This window comes from Physcomitrium patens, chromosome 13 (genome assembly GCF_059467195.1).
Source record: "Physcomitrium patens ecotype Gransden chromosome 13, ASM5946719v1, whole genome shotgun sequence".
NCBI lineage: Eukaryota > Viridiplantae > Streptophyta > Bryopsida > Funariales > Funariaceae > Physcomitrium > Physcomitrium patens.
Genome location: NC_143422.1, coordinates 13761412 through 13780583, shown reverse-complemented (window position 1 = coordinate 13780583; position 19172 = coordinate 13761412). Strand labels below are relative to the sequence as shown.

The 19172-nt window shown below is 30.9% G+C and overlaps 1 protein-coding gene and 1 long non-coding RNA gene across 2 annotated transcripts; both read right to left on the bottom strand.

The window, feature by feature from the left end:
• Nucleotides 1-1518: 1518 nt before the first annotated feature.
• On the bottom strand, nucleotides 1519-2800 carry LOC112290292 (uncharacterized). The gene is made up of 2 exons (XR_002972123.3): nucleotides 2341-2800; nucleotides 1519-2214 (listed from the first exon to the last, which is right to left on the bottom strand). It is a non-coding gene; the product is annotated as an uncharacterized LOC112290292 (long non-coding RNA).
• A 2578-nt stretch (nucleotides 2801-5378) lies between these two features.
• Nucleotides 5379-7925, bottom strand: LOC112290889 (uncharacterized). Its single transcript, XM_024537726.3, has 2 exons — nucleotides 6228-7925; nucleotides 5379-6030 (listed from the first exon to the last, which is right to left on the bottom strand). Exons 1-2 carry the CDS (start codon nucleotides 7774-7776, stop codon nucleotides 5819-5821), a joined length of 1761 nt encoding a protein of 586 aa, XP_024393494.1. The 5' UTR covers nucleotides 7777-7925; the 3' UTR covers nucleotides 5379-5818.
• Nucleotides 7926-19172: the final 11247 nt, after the last annotated feature.

Below are 19172 nucleotides of genomic sequence, written 5' to 3'. Positions count from 1 at the left end.
TTTATAGACAACAGACCTTCACACCATGTTTGTGTAAAGGTTCTACTCTGTAAACATACCATTTTTTCCTCTCGATAGGAAGAACAGAATTAAATCCAGATTGTTTGTTCCTTCGTTGCAAGTAGGGCTTAAGAAATCTCTTGAAATCTTCAACCTGTTTGGTAAGGGCTTACTTTCATGCAGCAGTGCACATGGATCATGAATTCTTGTCACAACCTTGTCCTGTTCAGTTTTATGTTGTGTCTAGGGCACAATTCATCTGGTTCAAAGGGATAGTTCTCGGAAAAATGGCAAATCAATTGCCACTTATAAACCATGGTTATAAACCATGGTTATGATTTGCTGTTACTATTCACAAAAACACAAAATAAACCAAAATTAGACCCATGGTTTTGCATCCACACAAGACCTCAGTTAGAACTTCATGAAGAAGGTTCATGGTGTGAAGAGCAGGATAAAATAATAGGCAATGTAGACACTCTGAGATAGCCATTGATAACTTGGACATCCTGCTCTAGAGTACACAACAAGCCACAAATAATCTTCACACCAGCATCATCATCGCCACCATTTCACGAATTGAAAGCTTTCCCACTGGAACAACATGGAATGCAAAGCGGGTGTAGATGAACAAAGACGGTGGGAAATCTCATCAATTAGTGGTACAGTCTTTACAACAATCTGAGGGTTTGTTCATATCGTGGCTGTGGCGAAAGAGGTTATGTCTCTTCACGACAAGCTACTTACAATGCGACTATGCTAGAAACAGAATAATCAAACTGAGGACATTCTAGCGTTCAAGCACGAAGGTTTAAATCATCCTCTTGTACCGAAGCAGGAGAGCCGAGGTAAACAAAGAACCTTAAAGATGAACCTTCATAAGCAAACAATCCGACAATTCAAGACGCCAATAACGTCTGTGTTGCATTTACAAAATCACGTCCGAGCAGGTCAGGGTGATACCGATCCGAGTGAGTTTAAACAAAGACGGAACAATCGTCGTGGATGTTATGTGGGAGCAGACTGTGTTTAAGACAGCAGAAACGATGAATCACTTCCTCAAGCTACGCAATAATACCCTGTCGGGAATACTGACAAACAAACACAGGGGAGGTTTTGATCTGGAAATCCAAATTGGAATCAGGAAATCTTTAAAATTCTTCACCTCAGAACACGCCTCGACCTCCTTGTCGGATTCTCCGCACTCATGTTTTTTTTTTTAATAAAAAAACTGGCCGTTCAAGCTCACGCAGACCTTGTTTGGTGTGTACTCATAATACATGCCTCAAAAATTGCACAGATTCCATTTACCTCCGCCATTGTTCGTGTGTTGCGTGCGTGTCGTCAATCGCAACCAACGCAATTCGTGCAAAAGCGATACTTCGTGACGGATTTTCCCTGTAGTAACACAAACTTTCTGCCTAACCCTAACATCCAGCGATCAAGCACGAGGTTTCAAATCACCATCATGTACCGAAGCAAGAAATGTGAGAAGAACCAAAGAATCGAAAACATGTCTGCGTGAGTAAACCCGTCGCCATTACGACGGAAACGTATGTATTGCATGTGCAAATTAAATTCGAGCAGGTAAAGGCACTACTACAAGTCCCGATTGAGCTACAACAAAGATATGACCCCCTCCCTGTGCTTTTGCAGCGCGAGAGCGAGCAACTTTTTTTTTTTTTTTTTTTTTTTCGCTTTTTTTCTTTTCCGGACACACAATAAAACACACAATAAAAACTGAAAAAAACAAACGAAACTAAAACTTAGAAAGTAATTAGACATTGCTTTCTAAGTGTTGTCGATGCGGCGAAGTCGTTTACCTCCCATTGATCATTTTTACGACTTGCTCACACATCATATGCAGTCTCTCTTAGCCAACATGCTCTCCCACGCGAGAGAACATCCGTCCTTCTTCGAAGCGGTGTATGCGAGAAGGCGGAATCGGTGATGATCGATCAGTTGTCCTCCTCCTCCTCGCGAGGAAGAGTAGGACAACTGATCCGAGGAAACATTTGTAGCCGCCACGGCGGCGGAAGGTCTGCGAGGAGATCCTCGACGATTCCATGGCCACTGGAAGCCCTGTTGTTGTTGTTGTTGTTGCGACGACGGGGGTCCATCGCTGCAGCACCCTGCGTTCCAACTGGAACCGTAGCAAGGGCATAATCAACATGGCCAGCCTCATGGATTAGCTGTCCCTCCATGGAATCAGACCTGCACACACCAACACATACCATTAGAGCGACCATCCCGATTCTTTCTAATTCTCACTCCAATGGAACGACAGCTACAATAAATAAAAACACACTCATGCAGCGGATCAGGCCATGAATTTCTCACCCCACGAGTCCCTCTGGAGGAGTTTTGTCTCCTGCGCTCAGCTTCGCAACAGCACACAACTGGCCACTCCGTCTTCGGGTCACCCAACTGGCCTCCAGTATAGCAAACTCTCCCTCTCACATACACACACACACACTCGCAGCAGCGGCAGCAGTGTGCAATTACTTACTGGACACAACAATCTTGTAGCAGCAGCAACAGCAGCTGGAATGATAATGGGCTAACTGGGGACACCGCCTCACAGCTCTAAATCATTCCCACCCAGTCTCCCAAAATTGTGGTGTCAATGGGACAAGAGGAACACGTCCTCCCTACTCTTACTCTAAATTGGGTCCTCCAGTACTGCCGTCAAATACCTAAATTTGGAGTGGAGCTGCGGGGAGGGCCAAATGCCGCCAGAGTTGGCGGTTTCACTCTCTCTCAGATCTGATCAGAAGGATGAAGAAGCATCCCAGTGTAGGCTAATCACACCACAATTTATCAATCAATTAATTAATCCCCATTCTCTATAACACTACAAATGTATGTTTCCGTTCCCTTCATGATTTTACAACTTCTCTGTGGCAGGAAGGGAAGGAAGGAAGCCTTTTGTTTTGTTTTGTTTCATTGTGTTATTGAGTGTTTGTGGGCAGGATGAGTGTCGTCATGCTGACGCGGCACAAGCCCAGCCCCTAGTTAGTGCCATGTCAGCATTGTTTCAGGAGGGAGAGAGAGAGAGAGAGAGAGGTAGACATTATTCAAAAGTAACATAAATAAATGGTGTGAGCCTTGTTAACCTATCCTCCTCATTCACTTGTTCTTCACTCCAACATTCCTTTTTACTTCTTTTTTCTTTTTTCTTTTTGTTGTTTTCTTCCACATTCTGCAAAATATTGCAATGTTTGTGGAGATTGCTTTTAGGGTTTGAGTACTCATACTCGTTTCAGTGTGGAATGTTGTTTCTTTGAAAAAGGTACTTATCCAGTTATTTATTTTTTTAATTTATTAGGTGTGTATATATATATATATATATATATATATGGATTGCTAGAGTTATTAGTTACAGATACTTACACACTTACATTCGGGTAAAGGGTCTCTTGAATTGAGGTAAAAGTTCTCTTAAATGTCAACTTTTGGTCATCAAAATAATGCGAAGAATTTAGATCGAGGCTTTGTTTTTCCAATGAGAAATTGTGATGAATGAAGGACAAGTTGGACAAGCACTTTGTTTCAAGGAGAGAGATATATATATATTATGAGGAATAAAGCATCACAACTAGCATCATATCCATACTCTTTAAAATATAGAACAAGAAAATTATAGTATTTTTTTTTGTAAAATAAAAAAGAAAATAAAACACCACATTCACAATTGATGAATACTAAATTATTAAAGAAATCTCAATTTGAAGCATATATGTATGTATGTATATATATAATCATGATTTTTATAATTAATTTAAATTGGTTAATATATTTCTTAAATTTTTCTAATTATAGTTTTACATTATCATTCTTGCTTTTAGACACAATACCAAAATATTGGCATTTAATTTATTGTTACAAAACTGATTATATAGTTTGCTACACATCTAAATAAGCCACTTGGTTAATTGCAAACATTATTTTATTGCCATCTTCTTTAATTTTTTCTATCTTCAATACAAATAAAGAGATTTAATCTTATTATATCACCCTTGAAGATACAAAAATCAATAGAGGAGTTAACTTTATATAGTATAATCTTTGCATGGATCAAGATTTGCTTCAAAAGTTAGTTATACTTTTATATAATATCATTTTTGTACCCATTAGTACAACCGTCCATAACATTGTACATGTGTATAAGAAGTTTCAAATTTCAAAGAGTTGACGACAACAAGTCAAATTTTTTGGGTTCAAGCGAATAAGAATGTTGTCTATTTTAGAAGTTGTAAAATTTAATTTTGGTCAAGGTTGCAACCTCGTAAAGACTAGGCAAAAGTTGTCTTGCCTTAGGTTCCATCAAGTTTGTTTCATTAAAGTTCATTGTATTTCCTTGTATTGCCATCAAGTAAAGTATAATGTATATATATTTGAATTTCTTAACATTGAGAGATTGGTAGAAAAGAAATTAAATTTATTGTATAGCATATTTATTGTGTAAATAAAATTGTGTTGTTTATTCTAAAGCATATCTAATATCTAATAATATTAATTTTGAATTACTAAAATTTTATCTTTTACAAAATAAAAATTACACATAAATAGAGCTTACCAAATTTTAAATATGAAAATTCTTCATTTTAATTTAAGTTTTTTGTAAACCAAAATGACTTTTAGCCTATAACACATGTTTAAAAAAAAAAAAAAAAAAAAAAAAAACTAGTTAAATCTAGAAAACATTAAATGTAATTATTTTAAAGATTTAAGTGATTAAGTATTCGAAATCCAATGTGAATTACTCAGAATTGTTTACATCATGATTAGTTTAATAATGCTTTTTTCAACCTATAATTAGATTTCGACCTAAATGGTTTATTTTACCATTCAATCAATTACTATCATATAAATTCATCTTCATTTGTCATATCAAATTCTGTAACAGGTGCAAAGATGTTTATGAATACTATATTTACCATTTAATGCACCATTCTAAAAACTACATTTGAAAATTTGGAATTCTTAATTATTGGTTAATTTCACATCAGAACAGATTTGGACAAAAAGGATATTAAAGGAAAACAGAAAAGAAAAGTGTGAAATTCGTTTTAAATGAATGAGTGACTTGTAAACGGGCGACAAGCTTGAATTACCTGATTAAAATAATAACAAAATATAAAATCAAAATAAGACCAAGATGATGAATTTATATTTACAGATGTTCAAGGATATAAGGTAGATTGAAATTCACCAAGATTGTTACTTTGTTATTTTGTACTATTACATATTTGAAAAAGATTCTCCCCATTTCAAATATAAAAATTTCAACATCAAATAATAATAACAAAATTAATAATTTTCAAAACAAACAAACATCAAGAAACATAAAAAGAAAAAGAAAAAAAAAAAAAAAAAAAAAAAAAAACACTTCACTATGTCATTTTTCAACCTTGATTGAAATGTACATTTGGCCAAAAACAAGTTCTATAGTAGAGTTAACTTGAAGACTTCATTTTCTTCCAACTTCAAACATCCACACTATGTTGTACTATGATACACAGCCACGTCGTTCCTCATAATTTTCCATGTGACACTTTCAGTGTGGTCATTTGAATGCAAAAATCTCAATCCCAAACTTTGACACCGAAACTCACTGGGACTGGCCATTGATACAAACAAAAAACTTCTGGGGGTCGTCGCCAGTGCTAATTCTACCACGGCAAACAATATCCTTGGAGTTCAGCAGTGTATTGTTCACGTCATGTAATTGCCACTGTTTGACTGGTGATTGCATGAAATACGCTCACAAGGCCTGGCGTCATATCACGAAGTCAACAATCTCACTCCATGGACGTCACATTCTTGGTTTGAAAATCTCATACCTATCGGTTGTAGAGCGATGTAGAATGATCAAGAAAGGATGAGAGATAGCATTACGGAGTCCAGACCCATTTTTGCAGAAGAAAAAGTGCAGAAGTGTGGCAGATTCGCACTGAAGCAAATTCCCCAGCGTTCCTACGGAGGTAGATGAGTACCTTCGCTGAATGATAAACCTGACTGATTGATCTAAGATGAAGTACACAACCATACACTGGTTTCAATGTGCTTTCATTTACTATTCAATAACGACCCTGAATACCAGAGACTCGCACAGGCAGTTGCCATTGCCAGGAGCTGTCCAAAAGAGATGTATTCAATCTGGGAAATTATATAATATACAAACGTCCAAAATATAAAACGTGAATGTTAAGACGGCTTGTAACCTGCAAAGAGAAGATTTTTGCTGGTATCCGAGGTTGGAGAGCAACCCCACATCTCCATTTCCCGCATCACCTCCTTTACTTTGGCCAGACGCCCTTCTTTGCAGTATAGCCTAATCATTACATTGTACACATCCGAGGTCGGCACGAAGCCCGCCATTCTCATATTATTATACACTTTCACGGCTTTGTTGAGATCTCCAACCTTCTCACACAGACGGATCATCACGCGACAAGCAACGAGATCTGGCTTCACTCCTTGTTCCTCCATTTCCCAGAACAAAGCCAGCGCCTGACGCACATTACCTGCTCGAGCTCTAGCCTGCATCAGCGCCGTAAACATGACAATGTTTGGCTTCAACCCCTGCTCCAAGAAACGCAGATACAGAGCTTCTACCTCTTCATCTAAGCCTAATCTGCTGCAAACGGTCATCACCCGAGTGCAGTCTTCCAAGCTGAAGCACAGGCCGGCCACTATATCTTCGACAATGTCTCTAGCACCTGCCTCTCCAGCTTTCACAATCATCTTCGCATACAATTCGGAATTTGCAGTAACCCCTCTCTGCTCCAAAGATTTCAGTATCCTCCAAGCATCGTAAATGAAACCCTGTTCCACATAAACACTGGCGGCCACAAGAGCAGACTCAGGGGAGAGAGGTCCATAGATGGTCATGAATTTATTTGCGAGTGTCAGCTTCCGAGATTCCAGAGCAACCCGTATAATAGCCAACAGAATACTATCGTCGGGCCACAGACGACCTTGCTCCCTCACCCACGCAAACAACTGCAAGGCTTTACCAGCAGAATCCCATCGCCCAAGCTGAAGAATCAAATTCGCAATTGCGCCACGCTTGCATCTGCTCCTACCTTTCCACAACTCCAAAACCATCCGCACCTCGTCGTCCGACACTACCAGAATTTTCGAAAGCAACCTAGGGTACGACAGCGTATCCGATTTAGTTGACAAAGAAGGCCCCACATCTCTCCGCACCGCGGTCGAGGGAACAGGACCGTGCGGAAGAAAGCTGCGGCGCGAGGGAGGCATAGGAATGGGTCGATTCAATTTGTGAGGCATGGGAATTGGCAAGCTTCGCCCCCTCTCGAAAGGCTTATCCAATTCCCTGTACCGGCGGAGCAAAGAAGGGTGCGGATTGGACTCGATCTGAACCAACCCACTCTCGTCTCTACCCTCACTTGCGCCAACTTGAGCCAGCAACTCCGCCAGACTCACACCCTCCAGGCTCACCGGGCTCACATCCTCCAGCTCCCCGAAGGAGTCCGACTCTGCAAAACACCTTCGTCTCCATAAACCCCGTCTCACCCAAAACCCTAAACCTCTCGACGAAAACCTCGTTGCTTCTACATCTCTCTCGGCCATTCCCACCCATACCACACTCAGAGAGCTCCCACATCTCCCGAAATTGGTTCTACAATTGCAGCACGAGACGGTCTGCTTGAATTCGCGAAACGCACGCTCTTCGAAATCGAACCCAGCGAAGAGAGGCTCTTGCACCCGGCTGTGGGCAGCAGCTGCGGGGAGCGCTCGCAACATCTCGACGGTAATAGCTTTGCCCTTACGAAGATGGCCTCGTACAGGTGCGCGATCGCGTGAGCAACATCGACATTGCAATTGCGACACCGCGAGGGGTCGTGAAAACAAATGGGAGATAGACAAAGTTGATAGGGCTCCTCCTCGTCCTTCTCCGCAAGCTTATTAGCTGTCCGAGGATTATAGCCTCTTCGCACCGATGGATGTACAGATGACGATAATATTTCATCCACATCCACATCCACATCCCTTAAAAAACGACATTAAAAAGGCGTTTTTTCAGAATGTTTGGAAAATGAGGGGTTTATGAGACCATTTTTGTACTTTCCACTTTCGTCTTTTTCGTGTTACAAAATAGATTTTATTGATACAAAATAGTTCTGTAAGTAAGGAAGTTGTATTAATGCAGGATGGCATTTTAGTAAGACAAGTGGATGATGATGATGATGCACATTTTGATGTTGGTCGGTTGGTGCTCTTTGAAATGGTTCTTAACTTGTTGATTATGTGGCATTCTTCAAAGACTAAACTATTGGTTTGTTAACTAACTACTGAGATAGTGTATTTTTCTGAAGTGTGATGTACAATGTGTTATTCAAAGAAAATTATTGTATATAATTGTTGCATTAAATATTTTTTGTTATTATTATGTATATTTTTTTCATATTTCTGTTGTTAAAAAGGTTGATTACATATTTATGAATTAATGTTTTATTTAAAATTTTATAATATTATAATAAGATACTATATATATATATATATATATATATATATAGTATGTTATTATATATTACATGATGTTAAAAGGCTATCCATAGTCATATACAAATATTTAAATTTAAATGATTTCAAAGTTTATGTTTTTTTTTAAATGTCTTTGTTATAAGATTATTTAAACTTAATTTATTATTATTATTATTTTTTTATAAAAAATATGTTTATCAAAAATACCAAATTATAATTCATGTTTTAAATAAAATTTTAATAATTGGCTAAAATATTGTTATGAACATATAAATTAACTCCAAAAATTATATAGATAATATAAATAGGTAAAAGTAGGTAAAAGTAGATTAATTTGATAATATCTTGTAAAAAATCTTCTTAAAAGCTTCATAGATGTGGCTTTGACTTTACATGTGTTTGTAGTTGATTGGTTGGTTAGAAACTTAGACAATGTATTAGCCATGTATTGCATGTGTTGATAGCTTGTGATACAAGCTAATTATGTGGCATGCATATAGAAAAATTGCTTTGCAAGTTAAAACATATGACTTACAACTTTGACACATGTCGAGGATTCTATAGAATGTTGTGACATAACTTGTAATTAAATAATATATATGGAGGCAATAGTGAAGCATTCTTCACTCTTGTCAATACTTTTTGAGTTCTTAGTCTTGTTTTAGTCTTTTTAGTCTTCTTGTCTTTGGTAATAGCCATTCCAATTTAATATTATATCATCTTTGAGTGATTTTTTAATCTTTTTGAATGAAAAAAGAGTTTATTAATCTTTTAGTTCTTTGAGATTCATATCTTTAATAATTTGATAAAAGTGCAAACTTATTTTTCTTATCTTATTTTAGAAGTGAGTAAATTACCTTACTTCTATTGTTGTGCTTTGAAGATTGCAAACTAACTACCTTTAAACTAATATTTAGTTTTCTAATACTAATTTTTTTTTCTTGAAAAGAGATGATTATCTTTCTTTGTAGAAATTTTTATTTAATATAAGTAGTTGTAGATTATCTTCTTCTAATTTGACTTTTGAATTTGCTCAAGTTATCTATAGATGAAATAATTATGGATGCTACTCTTAGCAAAAGTAAAAATAGATTTGTAATTATTACAAATCTTCATGAACTTATTAACACTCTTAAAATAAAAAGATCATGTATTTCTAATGTGAAGCATAGAGATATCATTTTTACATCCATGGAAGAAGTCAACAATGAAGTTTAAAATCAACAATGAAGTTTGAAGTCCATAATGAAGTTCAAAGTCTATGCTAAAAAAGTGTGCAATTGAAAAATAAATAAGTATATCAAATTTACAATTGAATCCAATAAGCCTTGCTATTACAAGTATAAGGGAAGCAAGGATAAGTATGCCATAGAAGTTTGATGGAACAAGATCAAAATTTTGATGATTTTTACAACAAATAAAGTTCTATCTAAAATTACATTCTTTTCAATATCCTAATGGATTTATTTAAATCAAATTTATAGGTGCATTTCTATTTAGAAGTGCTCTTACTTGAATTGCACCTTCAATAGTAAAAAACTTATGACTATTCTATAATTTAAATTCATTCTTGAAAGTATTTATGATCATATTTGGAAAAAATGATCAAAAAAAGATAGCAAAGATTAAACTTGTACCTTCATAAGAAGAATCATGTTCATTCACCATATATATTGTTGAATTCCAAAATCTTGCTTGAAATGTGGATTGAAATAACAAAGCTCTTATTAATCAATTTGAATATGAATTAAAAAATAATGTTATGAATTTATTGTTGACAATGCCAAAACAGACTAATTAAAATAATTTATTGCTCAAGCCATTGCGTGCAAAAATTGTCTCTTTGAAAAATACCAAAAACAAATATTTGATTGAAGAAATATAATTCAAATCATGATAATAGCTCCTAACTTCATAGAAGCTTATTCATCAAGACCAAAATCTATGCAAATTGATACAATATGTTTCAAATCTCTTACTAAACAAAAAAAGACTTGTTGCTATTAAGAAGATTTATATTTATATTATGGAGAACCTAAGCACATTGCTCAATATTGTCCAAAGAAGCAATATAATCTTAAAATAAGGAGCATGGTTTCAAAAGAGAACAATATGTAGAAAAAAGAGTTTTTTCAACTACAATAGGAATTGTATAGTTAAAACCTTGTACAACATCTAATAAAGATTCTATTCACTTTTTAGATCCTTCATCTTATTTTAAAATAGAAGTTTTTTAAGGATCAAAAAATCACAAAGTCTTTTTTTTGTTAGATTCAAGAGTCTCAACATATTTTATTAACAAAGAATTTCTTAAAAAACAAAAAATATTCTCAATCAAAAAAATCAAATCCATTCATATAGAAGCTATAGATGCTTGTTTGTTGTCTTTTGGAGATGTTATCTATGAAATTAAATATTTAAATATAACAACTAATGATCATAACAACTTAATAATATTTAATATAATTAGATTTCCTTTCAACTTTATTATTTTAGGATTATGATAGCTAGAAAAGTATAATCTTTAAATATACTAGATTTCATTCAACCTTCATTTTATTTATTGTTTAGCCCAATATTCTATTAGTTAAGTAGAAACCATAAGTCCAATACAACCAAATTCTTATTAGTAAGTACAAGATCTTTCATACATGTTACAAAAAAATATCAACTTTTGATATATATATATATATATATATATATATATATATATATGCTATACTTATTTTTAATAGAGAAAAGACATTAAGTGGCATTTTAAGTTAGTATTAAGGTTATTAAGATATTTTTGAGGAAAAAAATAAAAACATTCTTCCAAAACATTGCTTATATGGCTGTTCTATTGATTTTCATAAATAAGTTCAATCACCATTTGGATTAATTTGTAATTTATTACAAAATAAGTTAGCTGCATTCAAAGAGTATATTAACAAGAACTTGACTAAAAACTTTATATGCCATTCTAAATTTCAAATACAAGCTCTTATCTTATTTGTGAAAAAAAAAAGATGGATCTTTGTGAATGTAAGTAGACTATCAAGGACTCAATAAGATTACTATTAAAAATAGATATCTTTTATAATTAATTTCAAGAGTTTTTGATCAATTCAATCACATAATGATATATACCAAAATAGATCTACAAAGAACATACAAATTGATATGCATCAAAGAAAGAAATGAAGAAAAAATTATATTTTGAACCAAGTATGGACATTTAGAATATAATGTCATGCCTTTTGAGACTTATAAATGCATGAATTATTTTTAATATGTAATAAATGATATCTTTTGTGAATTTTTTGATAATATAGTTATTTATTTATTTATTTATTTATTTATTTAGATGAAATTTTAATTTATTCTAAGTATATAAAAGATCATGAACTTCATGTTTATTGCATATTATAAAAACTTAGAAATATAAGATTATATGCCAAGATGAAAAAGTATGTATTTCATACTATTTAAGTTGATTTTTTAGGATACATCATTTCAAACAATGGCTTTATAAAAGATCCTAAAAAGATTCAAACTATCATAGATTCAAAGTCTCCAAAATCACCAAAAAATATGCAATATTTTTTAGAATTTCCTAATTGTTACTAGATCTTCTTCAAGAATTTTTTTCAAGTTATGGCTCTTCTTTTAAGTTTGATCTATAAAGACAAACTTGAGTAGAATAAAGAAGCTAAAGCATTATTTAAGCCTTAAAGACAACATTTATTTTTTATATCAATTTTGAATCATACCGACTTTTTTAAAATATTTTTTATAAAAATAGATATATCAACCTTTGCTATAGTGTGATATTATCACAAATAGGAATAGATAAAAAATTCTATCCAATAGCTTTCCATTCTAAAAACATTTTAGCAACTAAGATCAACTACAAAATCTACAACATAGAGTTTCTTGAAATCATGGATTTATTTCAGTCTCTTTATTAAGATTTGATTTCAAAATCACTTATTGATTAAAAAAATAAAAATTATCAAATAATTATTTTAGAAATTTTTATCTTGTATCTAAAGGAGATAGAGCTTTTAATTGACAAAAAATAATTATCTTCAAGCCAAAACATTTTTATCTTTGAGCAATGAAATCAACATTAACTTTTGATTTAACATTTTTCAAGCAAATTTAATCAAGTGTGTCTTTTGATCCTCTTGTTTATGATATTAAGAATAATTCTTTTAAGTTCTATGATACTTCCAAGTTTGAGTTTAAGAATAATTTTTTCTATTTCAAGGAATAATTATGTATTTTAAAAGATAAAATATAATTATATATTTTTTTAAGCTCATCATGACTTTTCAACAATTAGACATTTTGAATACAACAGGACTTTAGAGCTAATATCTAAAAAACTTTAATAGCTTCAAATGTAAAAAATAATCAAAGATATTTTACAATCATGTGATATTTCTTTAAGATCAAAAATTCCTTATCATTAACCTTATAGATTTCTTTAGCTATTACTTATTCTAAAACAACCATGATCTTTTTCTTCTATGGATTTTATCATAGATCTTATAATCTTAAATTCTTATAATTTTATATTTATAATAATAGATCATTTCACATTTTATACCATATATAAAATCTATCACGAGTGAAAGAATAGCTAAGTATTTTTTTTAATAATATCTATCACTATTATGGATTATTCAAGGATATTATATAAGATATAAAGATTTAATTTGTATCAAAACTTTAGAGAATTCTTTTTAAAATTTTAAAATAAATATAAAACTATCTTTGTCTTTTTATCTTCAAATTGATAGATTAATGAAGTGTTGTCGTATTGTGATATGATTATATGATAAAAATATGACTAAAAATAATTTTTTAAATTAATACTCTATTATATTAGTTCAACAAGAATTCAACATATTTTAATAAGGCTTTCATGAAAGCCTCTTAGCCTATTTTTTTGTCTTAATAGTAAGTAGATAAAAGTTAATTAGTATTTTTACCTTTTAGAATATAGAAACTCTTTTATTACCTTAGAAAGGCCATAAATTGATAAAATCTGGTTAGAAGAAGTAAATGATTAGTATATTTGATACTATGGTTAAGTTGAAGATATGGTTGAACTATAAAATCTTTAAAATAGATTAGATTGATACCCAAGGGTCAACTATTTGTGAGACATGGTCCAAATCAGATCTCTAGCTTTTACCAAAATCTAGATAAACTGTAGACATGGTCAAAATCAAACCTCTAGATATCTGGGTTTTGGTACAAGTATATATCGGAAGTTGGCAATTTGGAATTGGATAGGATTTCTATGATATCTAGAGATCTACTAGTCAGATCAAGGTGAAATTTGGCATAGTATTAAAAGACTTGATCTTACAATCTGTAAGTTAGATTGGGCTGAAAATTCTTAAGCATATGGAAGACTTATATTGACAATTTCATGCAAAATTTCACATCAAGTGGACAATCAAATTAGAAGTTACAGCTTATCAAATCTCACTAATTGGAATTGGGGCTTATAAGAAAAATCTAAATTGCTTAAATATGAAAGTAACAAGGTAATTGAGGTTTATGTGTGAACGAGGCTATTAAGAAGAGTATTTTTTAGCACTTTTGAATTGGCATTTGGATTATATTGTTCTCATATGGATGAAACATATTATTGTTTCTTTGATGTTTGTGAAACACAACCTCAGCTTTGACAATTAGGTGCCCGGTGCATTCTCAAGCAAGACATCACGTAATGTGACATAAGTGGTGAACCCGATGAGAAAGTTTGAGATTGAAGGTATTGGATTGTATTTGTGGTTATTTGGAATTGATGGCACAAGAAAGCAAGAAGGTTGATTTTGGTGTCTTTGATGGAGCTTTGGATGGAGCTGTAAGTGGATCTTTAAGTAGAGCTTCGAGTGGATTTTCTACTAGCAAACAAGATATGTACTTTGATCCAAATATTGTAAAAATATTTCAAGCATTTACATTATTTATGCAAGAGCAACGAGGCAATGATTGCAAAGAAGTTTTGACAACCAAAGTTTTACAAGTGATGGTTAACAAGATTGACCAATTTCATGGGAGAGATATTTTCAAGTATTTAAGATATTATGTATGGAAAATAAAATTAAATCGGACTTTTGAGAAAAAGATGATTGAATTATTTGTGTTTGCTATAATACGAAAAATAAGAGAACATATTTCATCAATTATGAAGCATTATAGAAATTCTTGGGAGACTTTTTCACATGCATTAAAAGATGAACATTTCTTAGAGGACACTGATTGTATTACTAAGAAATTATTTCTAGAATGGATTGAGCGGCCTTGCAAGAATTTATAAGCAACAAAGCTATTAAGAGAATTTGAGAGGCAGTATTGTCAATTATTGAAGATGAAAAAATTGACATTGAGCCAAATAAGGTTGAATTATTTCTTCAAGCTACTAATGGAGAATTATAAGAAAAATTGGAGTTGTTTCTTAAAGACAAAGAAGAAGATGAAGGATTGACAATAAAATAGAAAAATGTTGAAGATGCATCCAAACTTAGAATTCGTCAGAGAGTATATGTAAAGTATAGCCAAGAAAGTGTTCTCTCCAAATCTAATTGCCCATCTTTCATTGTTCTCTGTACGCATTTGTTATGCTTCAAAGAGTGACAGCAGGTACAAATTTCATACCTTAATTTTGAACACCTATATCTCTTTCACAAAAACTTGAAATCACACAAATTCTTCACCCAAATTATATCCAAAACCCTGAACTTGCTTACGTTAGCTTCTAAAGCTCAAATGCCTTTGAAAGAGAAATCCTAATCCCTAATAAGGCCTCGAGTAGCCTCCTTAAAGCCCATTTGGCATGACCTTCGACCAATAGGAATGAAGATCTTCATTCCTTGCCTTCATCCAACCATGCCTTGCTTTCATCCCTCCCAATAAGCCTCCTACTAGTTAAAAATTTCTTCTTTAGGCTCTAATCTCCTTTCAAGGCTTTATACTAATATTTAGGTTCTATGATTTTTTTTGAAATGCTATAATTAAAAAGATAAAACTCAAAATAAAGTTTCTTAAATTCACTCTCTTTAAATTAATCTATTAACCATTCTAACATATACTAAGATTTATGAACATATTATATGTTCTAACTAATTTTTACATACTATAAGTATTTTACAGTATGACAATGAAGCTACTAAGAAGAGTATTTTTTAGCACTTTTGAATCAGTATTTGAATTATATTCTTTTCATATAGATGAAACCTATTAGGATTTCTTTGATGTTTGTAAAACACAACCTCATCTTCTACAGCTAGGTACCCGATGCATTTCCAAGCAAGATAATACATTCTATGACAATGTATGAATCAAGTTTTGGAGTAGTATTTGTGATATATAATCAACTATCAACAAGATGATTAAACAACACTTTTATCATTAGTAGAATTTATTTATGATAACATCATAAATTTTTCTATTCAATAAATATCTTTTTTTGGTAATTATACTTATTATCCATAATTTGATGTTCTTAATTTTATAAAAGTTGATAATACTATAGCAGAAGATTTAACAAATCGTTTATCTAAGCTACATACAATAGTGACGGTACAACTAAAAGAAGCTAAAAAATGACAAAAGATCAATACAAATTTCTATTGCAAGGAACAATCTCAATACCTTAATAGTAAGGTATGATTATTTTGTCGTAATATCAAGACTAATTGCCCTTATAACAAGTTGAACTACCATATAATTAATTTTTTTTTGTATTTATGAATAAATCAATCTAGTTGCTTATTAATTACATCTATTGAAGTCTATTTGGATCTATTTTATATTTTATGTGTCTCTTCTTGAATCATATAAGATAAAGAATATTTCAAAGAAAAATATAAATATCACATTCTTTTATAGAAATGAATAATAATCAAGAGTTTCAAATGGAAGAAGTCTTTGATTCAAGAAAGCACCTAAATAGGTTGAAATATCTTATTCATTAGTGCGGATATGATATTAATGAGTGTACATAGGAGTTTGCTAAGAATTCTATAAATATAGGAAAGAAATTTTTTTTTTTTACATCAATAATATCTATCAAAATTAATATAAAGAATAGCAAATATTTATTACAAAAGAAATAAAATTTAAAAAAGATTGTATTTTATCTTCTATCTTTATTAATAAATTTTTGTATATTTGTAGTACTAAAAAAATAGAGAACCAACAACTAGTAAATTCAATTCAAGAATTAACATTTGTTGACTTATTAGACAAGACATTGCAATCATCACAATCTCTAAGATGACATATTAAAGATGAAGATCCTCAAGAACAACATGTTTTTTTTCAAATAAATAGTGAGATATAATATATTTGGTATCACAACCTTGGAAGAGACTTTTGATGTTTGATGATTTTATTAAAGGTAGAAACAACTCTTGATGGAATTATAAATATGTTATTTTAAAAAAATTATTAATGCTTTAACAATGATCAAATATCATGGTGGTTTTCTTACCTTGAAATAGAACATTATTAATGGCCGAGATGACCTATTAATAACCTTCAAAGAAAATAAAGATTTGAGTATGTAACAAATATAATTTATTGCATCTTAGACTTCATCAACATGTAATCACTGCTCCTCATGGAACTTGTTCCTAGAAGTGACAGGAAGAGAGGAAAGAAGAGAAAGAATAGGAAGGAGATATCACAAACATACATATTAACTCCAATAATTATCTAGATAATATAAATAGATAGAAGTAGATATATGTAGATTGATTTGATAATATCTCATAGAAAAGCTTGTCAAAGTCTTCATAAATGTGGCTTTGACTTTATACATATTTGTAGTTGATGGATTGGTTAGAAACTTGGCAAATAAATTAGCCACATGTCACATTTGTTGGTAGCTTGTGGTACAAGTTAACGATGTAGTGTCCATATAAAAAAATTACCTTACAAATTAAGATACAAGTCAAAAGTCCTATTGAACGTTACTACGTAGCTTTTAATTAGATAGTATATATGAAAGCAAGAATGAAGCCTTTTTCATTATTGTCAATGCCTTTTAAGTCCTTAGTCTTGTTTCAAGGCTTTTTAATATTCTTTTCTTTAGAAATAGCCATTTTAATTTAATACTATACCATCTTTGAATAATTTTTTAATCTTTTTGAGTGACATTGGAGGTGATTGATTTCTTCGTTCTTTAAAATTCATGTAAATTTTTTGTAAAATTATTTACTTTAAAAAATCTATATATTTCTTAATAGATAATAAAAATATCTTATATATTTTTTAAATAATTTATTATATATGATACTTGAAGATATATTCAAGCTAATAAATAGTTCTAAAGTATTTATAAAGTCTTAGTTTTTTAATATCATAAAACTAAAATATAAAATAATAATATTAAATACATGCATAAAAAAATAAAAAATATTAAAAAATAAAAATTTTAATTAAATATAATATAAGAATTTATAATAAATATTATTAAATATAAAGACATTAAAAAAATTTAACAAAAATACTTTTAAAAAAGGGATTTTTATAAGGTTGAGATTAGAATTAACTTACCTTTCTATCCATTAGTTAACTAAAAAAATATGTGAAATAATTTTAAAAATTAAAATATAAAGAGAATAAATTTCTAATATATAAAACACTTCTATAGTGTTTTTTTAGATTTTTAAATGTTACAATAGAAGAATTTTTTTTAAAAAAAACATCCAATAATACTTATAGATTCAATCTCTATTTAAAAATATTTTTTAAGAGATAAAGAAAAAGATGTTTTTTAGATCAACCATGCTAATAATATAACTTTTCATTTTAAGGACGAATTCAAAAAAGAAAAATAAAAATTAAAGGGGTTTTTAATCTACTTACATAAGTCAAAATTACATATAATAATATTTTTTATATATTATAATTTAAGTTACTCTAGCATCAACGTTTTTTAAAACATAAGAGACTCAATAAATGAATATGCAACCAAAATTTCTTGAGATGAATCTATTGGTTGTTGGTCTTTTATCTTATTGAAGCTAAGCATGCAAAAAGTAATTGATAGAAGTAAAACAAATACAAGAAAAAAATAAGAACCAACTCATTTATCTTTTATACTATAATAGTATTTTTTATCAATAATTTCTATTAATAATAAAAATATTTTAAAAAATAATTAGATATTTTAAATTAATAAATAGTTTAAATATGTTGCAAAATTAATAGATTTTTTTTTCAGTTAAGATAAAATATAAAAAGATTGTAGAAACTTTTTTTTTTTTTTTTTTTTTTTTTTTTTGAGATATTGGAGGATACCAAAAATATCATAAAATACTCTCTAAAGTTGTGTTAATTCTAAAAACATCTACGACTAAAATCTCATGTGGTACATGAAAGTGCATATTAAGGTACTTGATTTTAAAGTCAAAATTATTTAAATAAATATGATGCATACAAGAATATTGTGGAATTCTAAAAATAAACAAATATACTGATGTGTTTAAATTAAAATCATTAAATGATGCTAAATCAACATATATTTTGAACTTTAAAGCTTAGAGATGTAAATAATTTATTAAAAAATATATTTATATATATATATATATATATATATATATATATGTATTTATTGTTTTGTTGATTACAAGTTCAATCCTGTT